This window comes from Syngnathus acus, chromosome 5, assembly GCF_901709675.1.
Source record: "Syngnathus acus chromosome 5, fSynAcu1.2, whole genome shotgun sequence".
NCBI classification, from domain to species: Eukaryota; Metazoa; Chordata; class Actinopteri; order Syngnathiformes; family Syngnathidae; genus Syngnathus; species Syngnathus acus.
The window spans coordinates 2,059,778-2,074,153 of NC_051091.1; the positions used below are offsets into that span (position 1 = coordinate 2,059,778).

The 14,376-nt window shown below is 45.6% G+C and overlaps 2 protein-coding genes across 3 annotated transcripts; both read right to left on the bottom strand.

The window, feature by feature from the left end:
* Positions 1 to 568: 568 nt before the first annotated feature.
* On the bottom strand, positions 569 to 5,412 carry cept1b (choline/ethanolamine phosphotransferase 1b). 2 transcript variants are annotated; one of them, XM_037251115.1, is made up of 10 exons: positions 5,195 to 5,412; positions 4,220 to 4,450; positions 3,703 to 3,877; positions 3,474 to 3,621; positions 2,967 to 3,108; positions 2,725 to 2,809; positions 2,096 to 2,227; positions 1,543 to 1,701; positions 1,266 to 1,391; positions 1,054 to 1,189 (listed from the first exon to the last, which is right to left on the bottom strand). In XM_037251115.1, exons 2-10 carry the CDS (start codon positions 4,408 to 4,410, stop codon positions 1,082 to 1,084), a joined length of 1,266 nt encoding a protein of 421 aa, XP_037107010.1. In that variant the 5' UTR covers positions 4,411 to 4,450; positions 5,195 to 5,412; the 3' UTR covers positions 1,054 to 1,081. The 2 variants fall into 2 exon arrangements, with proteins under 2 accessions (XP_037107009.1, XP_037107010.1); XM_037251114.1 differs by lacking the exon at positions 5,195 to 5,412 and having other exon boundaries at positions 569 to 1,189; positions 4,220 to 4,410.
* Positions 5,413 to 6,564: 1,152 nt separating this feature from the next.
* Positions 6,565 to 9,139, bottom strand: pth4 (parathyroid hormone 4). Its single transcript, XM_037251132.1, has 3 exons — positions 8,562 to 9,139; positions 7,533 to 7,624; positions 6,565 to 7,165 (listed from the first exon to the last, which is right to left on the bottom strand). The coding sequence occupies exons 2-3, from the start codon at positions 7,619 to 7,621 to the stop codon at positions 6,913 to 6,915; spliced, it is 342 nt and encodes a 113-aa protein (XP_037107027.1). The 5' UTR covers positions 7,622 to 7,624; positions 8,562 to 9,139; the 3' UTR covers positions 6,565 to 6,912.
* Positions 9,140 to 14,376: the final 5,237 nt, after the last annotated feature.

The window sequence follows — 14,376 nt, forward strand, 5'->3', positions numbered from 1 at the left end:
TGCTGACATGTGCCATCTTTTGTTTTAGACTTTTGAACAAAAGAATCATGTCACAATGTAGAATCGAAAAGAAAGGGGGGGAAAAATGGTTTCCGTCTGCTGTGAACAAGGCAGAGGAAATACAAGGCAAAGCCGAGAGTCCCGATCAGAGGCAAAGATGTGCTTCATGCCAAAATTAAATAAACCGCGGCTTGTTCACAGTGAACAAATTCATTCCATCTCCCATATATGAAACTGTCAAACACTCAACTATGACATAATTTAATCTAATAGGAACTTTACGAATATTTAGCGAGATTTGCGTTTGAAAGAAACATTTAAAGTTGTTGTTCATTTGATGGCATTTTTTATTATCAAATAACATTTGATTAATTGTTGAATTATTCTATGGAATTTCCATTTCTTTTGTCATTTTTAATTCCATTAAATCATCATTAATAATGTCATAAGTACATAAAAATGTCACTCACAAGATAAAGAATTCCATTACATTAAGGAGAAAAAAGGGCATACAATCGATCAAATCAGTCGTTAGATAAGATTACAATTAGTATTTGAGTTATTTTTACATTTCCATTCATTAATACTTAGTTTGATTCAATAGGTGTTGTATTTATTTAATTTTGGCAAAAACAAAAACTTCACACACACACACACACGCATGTCGACAATAAATAAAAGAACCCAGTTTAACCCCCCAAAATGTACAGCTAATATATGGTTATTTGCAACTTTAGACATGACACATTGTGTGTAAAGTAAAATACAAAAGTAAAGTTGCAGTAATAAGGAGGCAAGCCAATCAAAAGGCACCTATTTACAAGAAGCAACGAAAAAAAGATGTGTGTATGAACCGAAACGTGTTGCTTGCTTTCTTCCTTTCTGTGTGTGTGTGTGTGTGCGTGTGTGTGTGTGTGTGTGTGTTCGGGTAGCACCTGAAGTCTTCAAACAAACACTGACAGGAAGTAATGGTCGAGTATGGCGACTGTGACATGACGGCTCCTGGCGTTGGCTCAGCTCAAGCGGCGACTTTTGACAAGCCAACTGAGGAGGCGGACGGACGGTTAGGGACTCGGCACAATCAGCGCAGCGAGCAAGGTGTGATCTTGAAGACAAAGATGTGAAGGTGGCCGGCGATCTGGTTGCACACGCTCACGCAGTAGCGCAGCAGATCCAACAAGGACAGAACCTGCGCCAACACGCTAGCCATTAGCACGCCAGCAAGGCATTAGCCTGCCATTATCAAGCGGATGAGTGTCACTCACCAGCGCAATCCACAGCACCAGGTATTCGTCAATAAAACTGTTGAAATACTGATTGAGGAAGAGGAGGCCTGGTCCCAGGAAGGCCAAGTCGTGCAGGTGCATCTCGCTTTTTGTCATGTGCGCTACCTGAGGACACAACATCAGACGACACCAGTCAGCGCGGGATGAACGCGCCCCCCTCCAGTCCGCACGTGCTCAGTGCAAACGAGGTGCTCAAGAAGGGGAGGGGGGGAGGGGAGAAAAGGAAAAACCAACCAAGCCAGTGTGTTTGACTTACGACTAATTTATTGGTGATTTTGGCGGAGACGAAGCCAAAGGCCAGGATGTAAAGACAGGGGTGTTTCTCGAAGAGCTGCACGGCCGACTTCTTGTAAATCATGACGGCCAGAACGATGACGGAACCGATGTGCAGCACCGGCGACAGCACGCTGGTTCCCTGACCACAGGAAAAAGCCATGATTTCGCACCGCACATCCCTGCGCTGTCGCCCGTGCGCCTCGCCTTTGGGCTTCAGTCACAACATTTCAAGCAGGAGCTCCTTTTCCAAAGCAACCCGGCCGGGAAGGCTCCGAGGACCTCCCGAAAGTTCCACTCGAAACCCAAACGCACGTCAGACTTTGTTTTCCCTGCGTCGACTCCCGAATGCCCTGCCAGGCAAATGTCACGCGGCCGGTCACACCATACCAACTTTGTCTCAACGGCTGAATTTTCCCAAGTGCTCATTTGAGAGCCCAAAATGGCGGGTTCCGATCAAAAAGGCCTATTTCCCGTGTGGCTGAGGGCCGTGTGGTCCCACCGGAGCAACTTTCCCGGCGCTAGCGCAGACTTACCGCGATGGTGGAGCCGTTCTTGCCGACACCTCCGGTGAAGATGACTCGGAAGTAGTTGCTACAGGAGAAGATTGCTCCAAGAAAAGTGAAAACGGCAGGAACCATTTTCACCTGGACGTTAACAACGGGAATCTGCGGGGCAAAAAGGGAAACAGAGTTCTGCTTCAACGACACGTCGCATGAAGTCGTCTTCTTTCACCCAAGTGCAAAAAACCCCCCAAAACATTCGAGTTCGAAGCTTTAGATGGCACGCAGGGTGTCAAACTCCAGTCCTCGGTTGTTTTGCCTTTTAGGTTGTACAGCAATGTGTTAACTGTTTATTTATGATTAAGACTGAATGAGGAATGAGGAGATGGTTAACGGTTCCATTTGAAATGAGGCACGGCCAGTGAGGTGGGCAGGCGCCCCCTCGTGGCTGCACAAGATTTCACAATTCGAAAGGCGTCATCTCCGTTGCATTTTGTCATGAACATTTGATTACTATAAAACAAACCGAATCAACTCTTTCTTAGACATTTTATTTGATGATTTTTTTACGATGACTGGAATATTTTTTAAGACTTCTGCAACTTGTTGGGTTTTTTTTGCCTACGAGATGGACACAAGAATGACAAGAACGCATTCCTTACCAGCGCCTGCCAGAAGGCGGAGCCTCCGAGAGCTGCCAGCAGGTACATGCTCATGATGAAGAGCTGCGCTTCGGTCACGTCGATGCTGAGGGACAAGACATGAATTACTGCCAATCGTTAATGTTGGGCACCTCGAGCACACGCTTAATCATTCTTTCATAGTCACGCAAGCTTTGTCCCTTTATTTGAAGTGGAATACGGCAACGCCAATTCGGCTTATGTGTGCATGTAGGCCAACTTACATGCCGAATCTCAGCGTTCCCGACACGTAGGTCTGCCAGTGGGCGCAGTAGAACATAAACATGCCGGCGAAGCAGCAGAAAAACATCCAGTCGGGGTTGGTGCCCAGTTGCACTGCGATGCTCGTTCCCAACACTACAAATACTGCAAAAGATAAAATGGGAGGTGACATTTCAACATAGCGTGTCGATCGACAAAATAACACGTGTGGGGAGCAGAAGGTCAAACGTGACAAAAATAAAGCTCGGTTCTTAAAATGTACTCATTTAAATGTGTCTTTTCCCATTGTCAAAATAATTGTCCTATTACAGACACCTTGGAATAGTGCATTACATTTTACTTCAAGACTTAATAAAAGCTATTCCACGCGGTCTACGGCTGTTGATAACCAAACTAAAAATGAATAAAAAGAGCAGCACGGTGCCCCCCCGCCGCCCTCTGCCTGAAGGTGGTAGTAGAGTGACGCAGGTACGTTTTTTTTGTTTTTGCTAGCAAATAAAACGTCTGACCGGTGGAGAGGGAGTCACAGCCGTGGTCAAAGAGCTCCCCCAAAGGCGAGCTGCTGTTAGTGCGCCTGGCCTGCTTCCCGTCGATGGCGTCCAGCGACTGGTACACGAAGAGCCCCACTGCGCACATCAGGTACGCCCACAGCGGCGCCTACCAAATGCAGTGCGGGTCGGTCGGTCGGACATTTTGAGGCGCGTGATGCGTGAACGCGCCGCGACTCAGCTTGCTGACCTGCTCGGTGGCGGTGGGGCAGTAGTAGACCAGCACCAGGGTGGTGACAATGTTGGTGGCCAGGCCGACAATGGTGATGAGGTTGGGCGCGATCCAGGCAGGCACGCGGCCCACCAGCCACTCCCAGTAGCGCTGCATCAGAGGCTCCAGCAGCGAGCAGCCGGCACTGCTGTACCTGCGCACGCACGCAAGGCAGTGGTGGCAATTTAGAACCCGCCGGCTTGTTCCGCAGCCCGTCCGAGCGTCAAACAGCCTCATTGATTCCCGCGAAAGCCGGCTGAGCACGCACACAGTACGATCGAATGGGGAAACTTCTCAGCGGCTTGTCCAGGCAGCAACCTACTTTGGGGCGGAACCGACAGCACCCTCGACAGATTGCGGCCCGCCATTATTTAAAACAGTGGTCCCCAACCTTTTTTGCGCCACGGACCGGTTACGTGTCAGAAATATTTTCAAATAAATAATACCTCCATACATCACGGTGGCAGTTTTGGGCAGCGATCGACTGTGGGTGTACCTGTGCTCCTCCAGCCTTTTGAGCTGATGCCTGGAGAGGGGGGGCGAAGGCAGTTCGAGGAACCTGCGCAGCACTCCGGGCGCCAGCCAGCAGCTCGCCTCCACGCCGGCGCCCGGGCCGGGCTCCCGGTCCCGGACGAGCGCCCGGCGGGAGCGCAGCCCCCCCCCATGCTGCTGCCCCGTCGCACTCATGGAGCCCCGGCTGGCCCGCTGCTCCCAATTTGGACACCACCTGCAGTCGTCGCCAGGACAAAAGCATTTGTTTAACTTTCAGCTTTTTTACAAAATGTTGTTCTTTCTTTTTTCTCACTGCGGCCGACTGGTAGGGATTTTTGGAGGCTGATGTTGGCTTTGATTTTTGACAGAACAAAATTCTGGTGATCGATTAATCAACCAGTGAATATAAAAATATTCAACACGGTTATTTTTTGCTTGCAATTTACATTGACATTGGCTAATATGATTTAAAAGTATTGACTGATCGTGGTGTAATGCAACAATCACATTTAAACGTGAATGCCTGTGCAAATTCGTCATAAGCAAGCGCTTCAAACAGGACGATTACTTCGGAAAGGTGAAACAAGCTAGAACAATCGCGAGAAGGGAGGGCGAGGGCGACGATCATTGCGATAATGTCATCCAAAACAGACGACCATGCGGTCATCAAAAAACACCTGCAGAGCTAGCGACGAGCTTCGCTTCAGCCTGGCCGCTGATGTTGACCATGAGCGTTAGCATTAGCATTAGCTCGGCTAGCCGCCACCTCCCGAGCGGCCAACTTGTCCGCTCCGCTTAGGAAGCAATCCCGCGCGGTTGTGTCGTGGAACTACCGCGCCGCACGCAGCCCTATAGGGCGAGGCTAAGTGTCACGCTTGCGGGAACGGGCTTGGGAGAAGGGGAGAGTCGGGCAGGGAGTCGGCTCCTCCCGGCCCGAGCTAGCCTCGAGTGCTAAAGACCCGTAGCCGGAGGCACGTACCTGCACCGAGAGCCGCGGGAGGTCCGACGGGAGACCCAAGGCTCTTCACGCCGACACACAGGAACCCACGGTGGCGGAGCAAAAGGTCCCCTCCTCCGGCTTGTCGGAATCGAGGGGCCAATGTGTGGCGTGTGCCGATGAGGAGAATAGAAATCCGCACCGACCGATCCAGTACTGCTTCAGTGTCACCGTGATTGACAGACACCGCACGAGAGCTGGCGTCATCCCGTTGGAAATCTCGCGTTACTTGCAGAGCGTCACCCAACTGCCCACCTGGTTTTCAAGGCGGAGCCAACACCTACTTTGCACTTTTCAACCGCAAATTTCCCAATAAAAGGAATTTAATTGATTTAATTCAAATTTAATATCAAAATAAAATCTAATATGAAACTTAAAAATAGGTTAAAATCAGAATTAAATAGTTTTTTTCCCCAGCACTTCAATGTATTTTAATTTCAGTTAATACAAATAATAAAAATATCAGTTATTATTTTTAGATGAGAAATATTTAAGTTTCCAAGTTACGTTTTTTTAATTTGATTTAAGACAAAGGCAATTATTAAATACAATTACTTCCATGATTTTCACTTTTATTTGATTATATTTAATTTAAAAAATGGATAACTCACCTGGATTCTCATAATTAGTCCATCAATTATTATTATGTTATTTTGTTTGTATTTTGTTCGGGTTTTGGTTTGAATGAACTGCATTTGTTATTGCACACTATGAACATTTTAAGGACCTTCAAGGTGGCACAAATCTTGGGCACTCGATCTTTTTCTAAAATAAGACGGTTGGATAAAAGAGCTGCCTCTGGCGCCGACACCAATATGACACATCCGCCAAAGCGTGAAATTGTAGCTGTGAGCCTCTGTCAGAAACAGTGCACGCATCAAAAACGTATTTTTTAATTTGAGCGCATAGATTTGCGTAATAATCTTACATTCAGTTCTTGAAGGTAATTGGTGTATTTTGAAAGGTTTGAAGTTATTGGCTTAAAAATTTGATAGGTCACATGAGCTCTGTCACTGTGACCTTTCCTGCAGATTTTGGCATCTTCTTATCCAGGACACCCTTGGCACGCTTATTAGTTGATTTCAGTTCAGGGCACTCACCTAGGCTAGGCAGAGTTGCCCCCTTCCAAGAGTATTACTAAGATAAGTAATCCTGGAGGCCGGGGTTGAACCTTCCTCCGCAAGCCAGCAGAGAAGGCTCCACAACTATGTCTTCGATTTTTCTGGCATCCATTAAATACTGAGAACCTGCAATCCTGCGGGAGTTACTATTAGCAAAGGGAGCAATCAAGATAAAAGAAACGGGAGAAGGTAGCAACGTGAACGTGACAACAGATGACAAAGGATGGCCTATTTCCACACTGAAGGTCTTGTTTACAGCATTCGTATGCAGCTAAAACTTGACGGAGAAATACATGATATAGACAACGCATACATTTTGTAAATACATAGATACATTATACTTTTACTCAAGTGCCACTTGTAGGTAGTTCATACAAAACTGTCTGCAATGAATATACATGTTTCCCCCCCATCTGTTGGGGATTGAGGTGGAAATACTTTTGAATTGATTTATCTTGATCTCATTTATTTCACATCACAAAAACCTGGCCTTTGAACAGGGGTGTGTAGACTTTTGATATCCACTATACCGCATTCCATTTTGCAGCAAGGAGTCAGGTTTTGACGGAGCCGAGGGGTTCAGGCCTCTCGCTGGACCGCGCGCGTCCCGTAAGGACTCTGAAAGAAGTATCTGAGGAGCCGGCGTAGCAGAGCGGCCACGTCAGGGTCGTCCTCGTCCTCGGGGGCCTCCCGGACCACCGGTGCCACCAGCGAGCGCGTCTGAGCCGTGTGCAGCCCCTCCATGGCCCCCGACAGCCAGATGAGCCGCTTGAGGCTCTGGATGTTGCGACCGCGGTCGTGCAGCAGCTGGTGCTCGGCCACCGCTCGGCGACTGTGAGCACAAGGAAACACCACCAGAAACCTCAATGGACATTTTTGGTCTTGATGCTGAGAGCAAAGAAGGCGTCGTCAACCCTTTGACCTTGCTGGGGCCTCACCGACACTGCCAATACTAGTTAGAGATAGTTACAGCAGAAAAAAAATAATTTGACATGGGGTAAGTCCTCCTCGGCCGGAGTTGGTGCTATGCTGCGGCAGCTTGACATATTAGCAAATTGTTATCTGCATTAGAAAGGTCTTTGCTCACAATGTTTGGACATTTTTCTCCATTAAAAACGACATTGTGACACCAGCGCAAAGCCTGCTCCAAATGTCGGCTGTCACGTCAGACTATTTTTCTCACGGCGTGTTGGCCTCACCTCTGGTTCTGCTCACACAGCCCGGTGGGGAGGAGCACCAGGAGCACAAAGACCACCAGCCGCCGCACAGGGATGTCACACATCTGCATCTTCTAACAACACAAAACATTGATCCAATTTACATTGATCTCCCCAAAAAAGTAGCAAAATACAAAAGTTCCTGTTCTTTCCATTGAGGACATCAAATATTTGTTTTCAGACAAAAAAAGAAAGCAATTCAGCAAAAATGCCAAACCACTTGGATTATACTTTTGAGTTATTTGTATCTGAGCCGAACAAAAAGGAGTAGAAGGCAAGGATGATTTCTGCCTTGTCGCAGGGGAAGCCAAATCAAGTGACAGACAAAAATAAAAAACGCCTTAATAAATCTTCAGTCCCATTTTTGGGCTTATTGACTTTTTTACATGATTTCTGAACTCTTGCAAATGCGCTTGCGCTTTTCTACCTTGGGTACTCAAAGTGTAAAAGAGATTCTTTTATTTAACTTCAAAAAAGGAAGAAATTGAAAACCTGAAAAATGCTGGGGGGGTTTCACATATTTGGGATCATCTGAGGGACAAACGATCTGATAGCAGACAAAGATATAACGAACATTTAAGAAATATGCAATTTGGGTTTTGTAAAATGTCAAATTTACGCTTCAACCAACTTCATGTCAGTCACAAACACATTCAAAAGCCTTTTTTAGACAGATGATCATAAATCAAATGCAATGTCCTAACTCTGGCCAAAGTCTTCTACGGTGTCGTCGTATCTCCAAGGAAAACAAAATTTTACACTTGGGCAACGCAAGAAACCGTCAACTATGGAACCGAACAATTAACGTCAGCCAACTATTCGAAATGTCGACGTGCCTGAGTTCCTACAGTAGAGGACAAAATTGAATCCAACAAAGAGTCAAGGGCTAATTGTTGCCTCGCTTTAACAAGTGTTTCCTCGGTCCAAATAAGTTCCTCAGTCCAAATCCATTTTTGTCAGGTTTTTATTTCCTCCCTAAGTCTGCCTATGTTGAAGTGAAGGTCTACTCACCCCGTGAAGAGAGTAGATCCTCAGCAGAAAAATGGAGAAATCTCGACCTCCAGACCTTTTATAAAGGAGCCCTGACAAGCACGCTCATGAACACACACTCACTCCTACACACACACGCGCATAGTCGCAACATCAGACCTCTTGTTTGTGTGTAGGCTCCGAATCTTTGATAAGCAGGGTGAGATCGCATTGATTTGTCTATTATGTGCTGTCATCTCTAGAGAAGAGAATGGGTAAGGGACGTGACTCATTTCTGGACACGCGTTTGAGCGGCTGATGAAAGTTGGACGTGTTTGTCGCCCGGAGATATCGGCGACTAATGAAGCCGAGGTGAGCAGTCGCTGTGACAACAAGGCTCGGACAGGTTTCCATCCTGCGAGAATGTGTTGGGACCTGCTGCCAGCAGAAGCCATTTTAGGCCCGCCTCCCATTAGGTCACCAGAAGCCAAACAATTAAGAACAATTAAGTCATCGGTCACGCGTGTGGTTCAAAAAGGTTCCGGCATTGACGAGCGAGCGCGTGAGCGGTGGCGGTCACCCTTAAAAGGATCTGCCACATTGCCCGCCACCGCATTAACGCGCCGTTGACTCCTGCGAGTAACGTGGCAGGAACCACTCGGGCCTTTCAGCGACATCCATCCATCCATCCATCCATCCATCCATCCATCCATCCATCCATCCATCCATCCATCCATCCATCCATCCATCCATCCATCCATCCATCCATCCATCCATCCATCCATCCATCCATCCATCCATCCATCCATCCATCCATCCATCTGCATTTTAGGAAGTCACATCTGGTACGACGCTAATGACACTGGCTTGTCAAATTCCAATGGCTTTATTTTCTGTATATAGATTTGTATAGATATTTATAGATATTTATATATAGTACATGGACGTGTATGAGACAACTCGGTCACTTGATTATCTTCTTTTGTTTAAACAACGTGACAATATCAGAGAAAGAAAGAACACGAGTGCAAGCGAGCAAGGCATTCCACATGATCAGAGTACAGCACAGCAAAGCGCGTGTGAGTCTGCCTGCATATGGAAGCGTTTATGTGAGCGTCAGCGTGTCTTTGATTGCGTGCATGAGTGCACGTTTGAGTGTGTGTGTGTGTACAGTATGGAAGATCATGTTTCAGTTTGTGAATGTGCCCGTGAAAGTGTTTAAGACAACATATTTGGCGCAAGCCTTGGGGGCGGGCCTACATAGTATATGCATGTGAGTGCACGCAAGTGAGTATGCCTGTACCTGGGGGAATGCAATTGTCTATGTTGGCGTGTGTGCATATTTGAATGAAAAAGTGTGTGTTGAGTGAAGGAATTGCTTGTTTCTTTGTTTTTTGTCTGTTTGGGTGTGTGCATGTGAGTGTGTGTGTATTTGGGATGTTGGGGATGCAGGGGTGGGACGTTGTCGTGTTGCATAGATTCAAGCAGACAGGAAGTGGTCAAACGCAGACAGGAAGTGATGAAACAATCACACACAAACAAGGACATGACGGAAGACCAAATAAGGGAGTGTGGTGAGGTTTGTCCAAAAAGCTAATAGTTGTTGTTTGAAATGGGCATCATTGCACTCAACAGTGCCTTAGTCGGTTTTCCCAATCCGATACTAACATGCTAGCATTCCTAAATTTCTAAAAAAAGACTATTTTTTCCCCTTGAATTAGTGTGCTGGCAGTGTCACTAATCTGCAACCTGCACCAATTTCTGGATGTTGAAACACAATAAAATCGACAACGGCCTCGACAAAACGTTGCCATTCATTAGTTGTGTTTACTCATTTAAATTAGCACGCTAGCACTAATTACATCTCAAACCTACCCAAAATTTGCAAGTTGACAACTTTACACTTTAACTAGTGTGGAATGGGTCACATTGTCCAGCTGAGTACATGTCAACATGCTCGTGCAGGTGCTTGTGGCCATTTTGGCAAATCTTTCCGAAGAGTGTCAATTAGTCACTTGATAATGCTAACATAGCGACGCACCACTGTAGAACCCAGTGACACACAATGAGCTAATATCGACATGCCAGCACGCTTATGACCGCATTCTGCGATCATGTTTAGCTGTTGTCAATTGGCGAGCTAGCAGGGAAATGTTGACTTTCAAGACATTTCCAAAGGTCAGATGAAGACATGAAAATTTGTGACAGACATAAAACAGCAACATTTTGTCTCAAGTGCGTCAAGGAGAACTGTTAATATGATTACAAGCACACACAAAGACGAGGCAGAGTGATTGATGACACAAAAAACAAATATGATGAAATAACAGACAATATTCACTCACAGCGTGAAGGAGGACGTACGTTTTGATTGGAGAACATTTGGTCGACACTTGCGATGCTAGCTTAGCACTATTAGGGCCATACTGAAAGGTAAAACAAACTAACAGCGTATAAACCTTGATCTTGCAACCCATCAAACTATATCTATATATAGATATATCTATATATCTATCTATATATATATGCTCCCAAAATGAAAGAAAATTGGTCAATCCTATAAAGTACGAATGACATGATTTTTTTTTCTGGAAAACGTGGGGGGATTACAAAACAAGTCATTTTTGTATTTAAATACGAGATCTTAACATTGATATTCAAACAAATTACCAATTTGATCTTGCAATGTTTTTTTTCTTCCAGTGCATGAAAAAATGAACTTGAACAAAATCCGATTTCCTTTTCAGAAAATGTTGTATATTTTTCAAAAGATCAGTGATTTTAATTTAAATCATCTTAATGTCTTTTTCCCTCTGAAAAAACAACCAAACAAAATTACTTGTAAATGTTTTTAATGATTATAAGGACTTTTCCAGCAAGCATCCCGTCTACGATTCATCCTGTCAAATGTTGAGTTGTCTCGTAAATCAGCGCAACATCTTTGGGCGTTTATCGCTTTTTGTTGGGCAAACAGAATTGGTTGAGCGTCAAATGGTCGTCCTCCAATCGGCCGGGATGATGAGGCGGAATGACAAGAAGGATGGGAATGTCTGTGTTTGTCTACTCGGGAAAACAAGTCAACATTTGGGATGTTCCATTCCGTACTAAAAACATGCACAACACACGACATTGAACACTCAACACTTATTGGGATCCAAATGCACTTGCTATTTTTGTCTTTTGTTGTGAGTAGTTTTTCTTGTGTGTGTGTGCGTGTGTATATAGGAAAGGGGCCGGGGGGCAGGAAATGGTGGCTCAAGGCGACACGGAACACGATGCGACTAATCGCACCAGGTTGGACATATTGCTTTTTAAAACCACGGAAAAATTGTGGGTAGGTAATATATGTCATGCATGCCACACAGATGATTATGCCGTATATAAAAAACACACACCGACCATCACGCGCCTAATTAGATAATCATCATTAGCATCATTAGCACGGAAAACAAGTATTTTTTGCCATCAACTGAGAATGTGTCTATATATTTACATTATATAGACATAGAAAAGTTGTTTCCTTTTTTTTTTTTTTCGAAAAGAGGCAGGTTTCTTTTCTAAAATAAATCAATCATGTTCATGGGATTTTACAGTCTCATCTAGATTTTTTTTTTTAGGTGAGCAAGTTCTATACGATGGGTGCCCTTGTTGGCTATGGCAGACGTGCTTCGGGTGGGCAGGACCAAAAAAAAAAAAAAAAAAAAAGGTGCTTGAGGACTTTGGCAGGACATTTTTTTTTTTTTTTTTAAAAGCTATGCCGGGTCATGATTAATATTATGATGTGGTGCTTACATGGCACCTCCTGCAGGTAGCGCTGATGTTCGAGAGAAAAAAAAAAAAAAAGCACACCGCAGTCCTTGTCCACGTGAAATGGCCGTCAAAGAATTGTTCTGCCACAGGCTCCAACCCCTTTGATACGAGTCTTGAGATTGGAAAGATGCCGTCAAAACAGCAATTCGTTTGGTGATTGGCTAAATGTTTAAAGATGCGCGTTGCCACAGAGATGCTTTTTGGCGAGATGTTTTTGTTGCCGTGGTGACGCTGTATGGCGTTTAAGTTGCTGTCAGCGTGGCAATGTTTCGAAGATGCTTCCGTTGCCATGGCACGCGATGCTATTTACTGTTCCTGTGTCTGCTGTCGCCATGGTGATGTTGGCAGAGGTCGGCAAGACACTGTTGCTGTCGTGAACCCGCTGTTCACCATTCCCCAAGAAGCTGTTGTCATGTGATGTTTGGAGGTTGGCAAAACACGGTGATGTTCTGAACTTGCCAAGATACTGTTACCATGGCAATGCTTGGAGATTCCTATGTTCTCAACATCGCGGGGTTGGTCAATGACACTGTAGGAGATCCGCTGTCACCACGGTGATGCTCATTTTGCTCTAGCAATGCTGTTAAGATGTTCTTGTTGCCATGGCGATGCTGTTTAAGATGCGCTTATCTCCGTGGCACAAAGTTTGTATGTTGGAGAGATGCTGTCACCGTGGCATTGCATGGAGATCTGTGAGATGCTCCCATCAAGGTGATGTTTATGGTTAGGGTCGGGTAACGACGGCAATGCTGTTCGGCCTCGGCAGGAAAAAGGGACTCGCGGTCGGCTCCTGAAGAGGGGCGGCGGCCAATCGGAACATCGGCAATCCAACTGAGCAGGAAGTAAACAAGTCACTTAAGGGCCGTGTGTGTGAATGTGTGTCGTAACCATGGCAACACACACGCAGCATCAACATCAAAAAGAGTGGGGCGGGGCAAACAAACTAAGATGTCACTGATGACTTACATATCCTCCAAAATATTAAAAAGTCGTGAATATAAAAATACACAAGTCGTAAAAAAATGACCAACACATTTTGATATGAAACGCATGCAAAGAGAGAGACTCCCCGCATTGCCGTCAAGCAGGAAGTGGAAGGAAATGAGCTGGAATTTCTTCATGTAAACATCGTACAGGTCCTTGTAGACTCTGGCGGCAGTGACGGCCGAGGTTCTTTTTTTTCTTTCATTCTTTTGCTTATTATGGGCTGAGAGTCCAAAAGGGGGGAGGGGGGGCAGAGTGAATATGGCAACTAGTGAATATGGCTCTGTTACATAGAAAGAAAAAGAAAAAACTAGCCGCTTTGGACACAAACATGACAGGAGTCCTTCTCTCCACGGCCGACTTGAGCTTGTATCCACTGAGTTTGATGGACCAGGGAGGGGGAAAATAATACAGACAACACAAGACAGCTTGTCTTTTAACACAATGATGTGTACACAGACAGTTGGACCTCCCGTCGGCTGGCAGGAAACTTTTGACGTTCACAGACTAGCGCGCTCGATGGCTTGCAAACAGCGTGAGTAGGCTAACACGTGGCGTTTGCACTATGGTGCGACGTCGCCAACATGTTTGACTTCAAAGTAGCACTCCATTCAAAACTCCAACATGTTTGATGACTTTGACACTCAAATGTTAAGCCTGCACGCTAATATGTTTGATTTTAAACAAGCACGCAAACATGCTTGTCTAGCACTGTCATGAGTTTGATCTGGAACAACTAGCTCATTGTTGAAGTTACATTCCGGCTTAGCAAAGCCGCTATCAGCCACGCTAGCACGCTAGCTGTCGTCACAAGTTACTTCCAACAGACAGGAAGTGGACGGGTTGGTGGGCACTGGAACAGAATTCCCAAATTTTCATTCTCGAGTTAGCATGCGACGTGACACCGATAAAACACAACATGCACCCCCTCCCCCCCTTATAACCTTGCTGACCTTCTCCCCATCCCTGCTGCCATCCCTGCTGCCATCAGATCGCCCTCCACTGTTTTCAGCCTAAACATTCCGTCTTTCCACATGCAAACAGAAAAAGAAAGAGACGCTAA

Coding starts and splice junctions, on each gene's coding strand:
- cept1b (XM_037251114.1), bottom strand. CDS start 4,410: ATGAGTGCGACGGGGCAGCAGCATGGGGGGGGGCTGCGCTCCCGCCGG. Junction 3,622..3,702: donor GCCCCACCGCCACCGAGCAG/GTCAGCAAGCTG, acceptor TGCATTTGGTAG/GCGCCGCTGTGGGCGTACCT. Junction 1,392..1,542: donor AAATCACCAATAAATTAGTC/GTAAGTCAAACA, acceptor TTGTGTCCTCAG/GTAGCGCACATGACAAAAAG.
- pth4 (XM_037251132.1), bottom strand. CDS start 7,621: ATGCAGATGTGTGACATCCCTGTGCGGCGGCTGGTGGTCTTTGTGCTC. Junction 7,166..7,532: donor CTGTGTGAGCAGAACCAGAG/GTGAGGCCAACA, acceptor TTGTGCTCACAG/TCGCCGAGCGGTGGCCGAGC.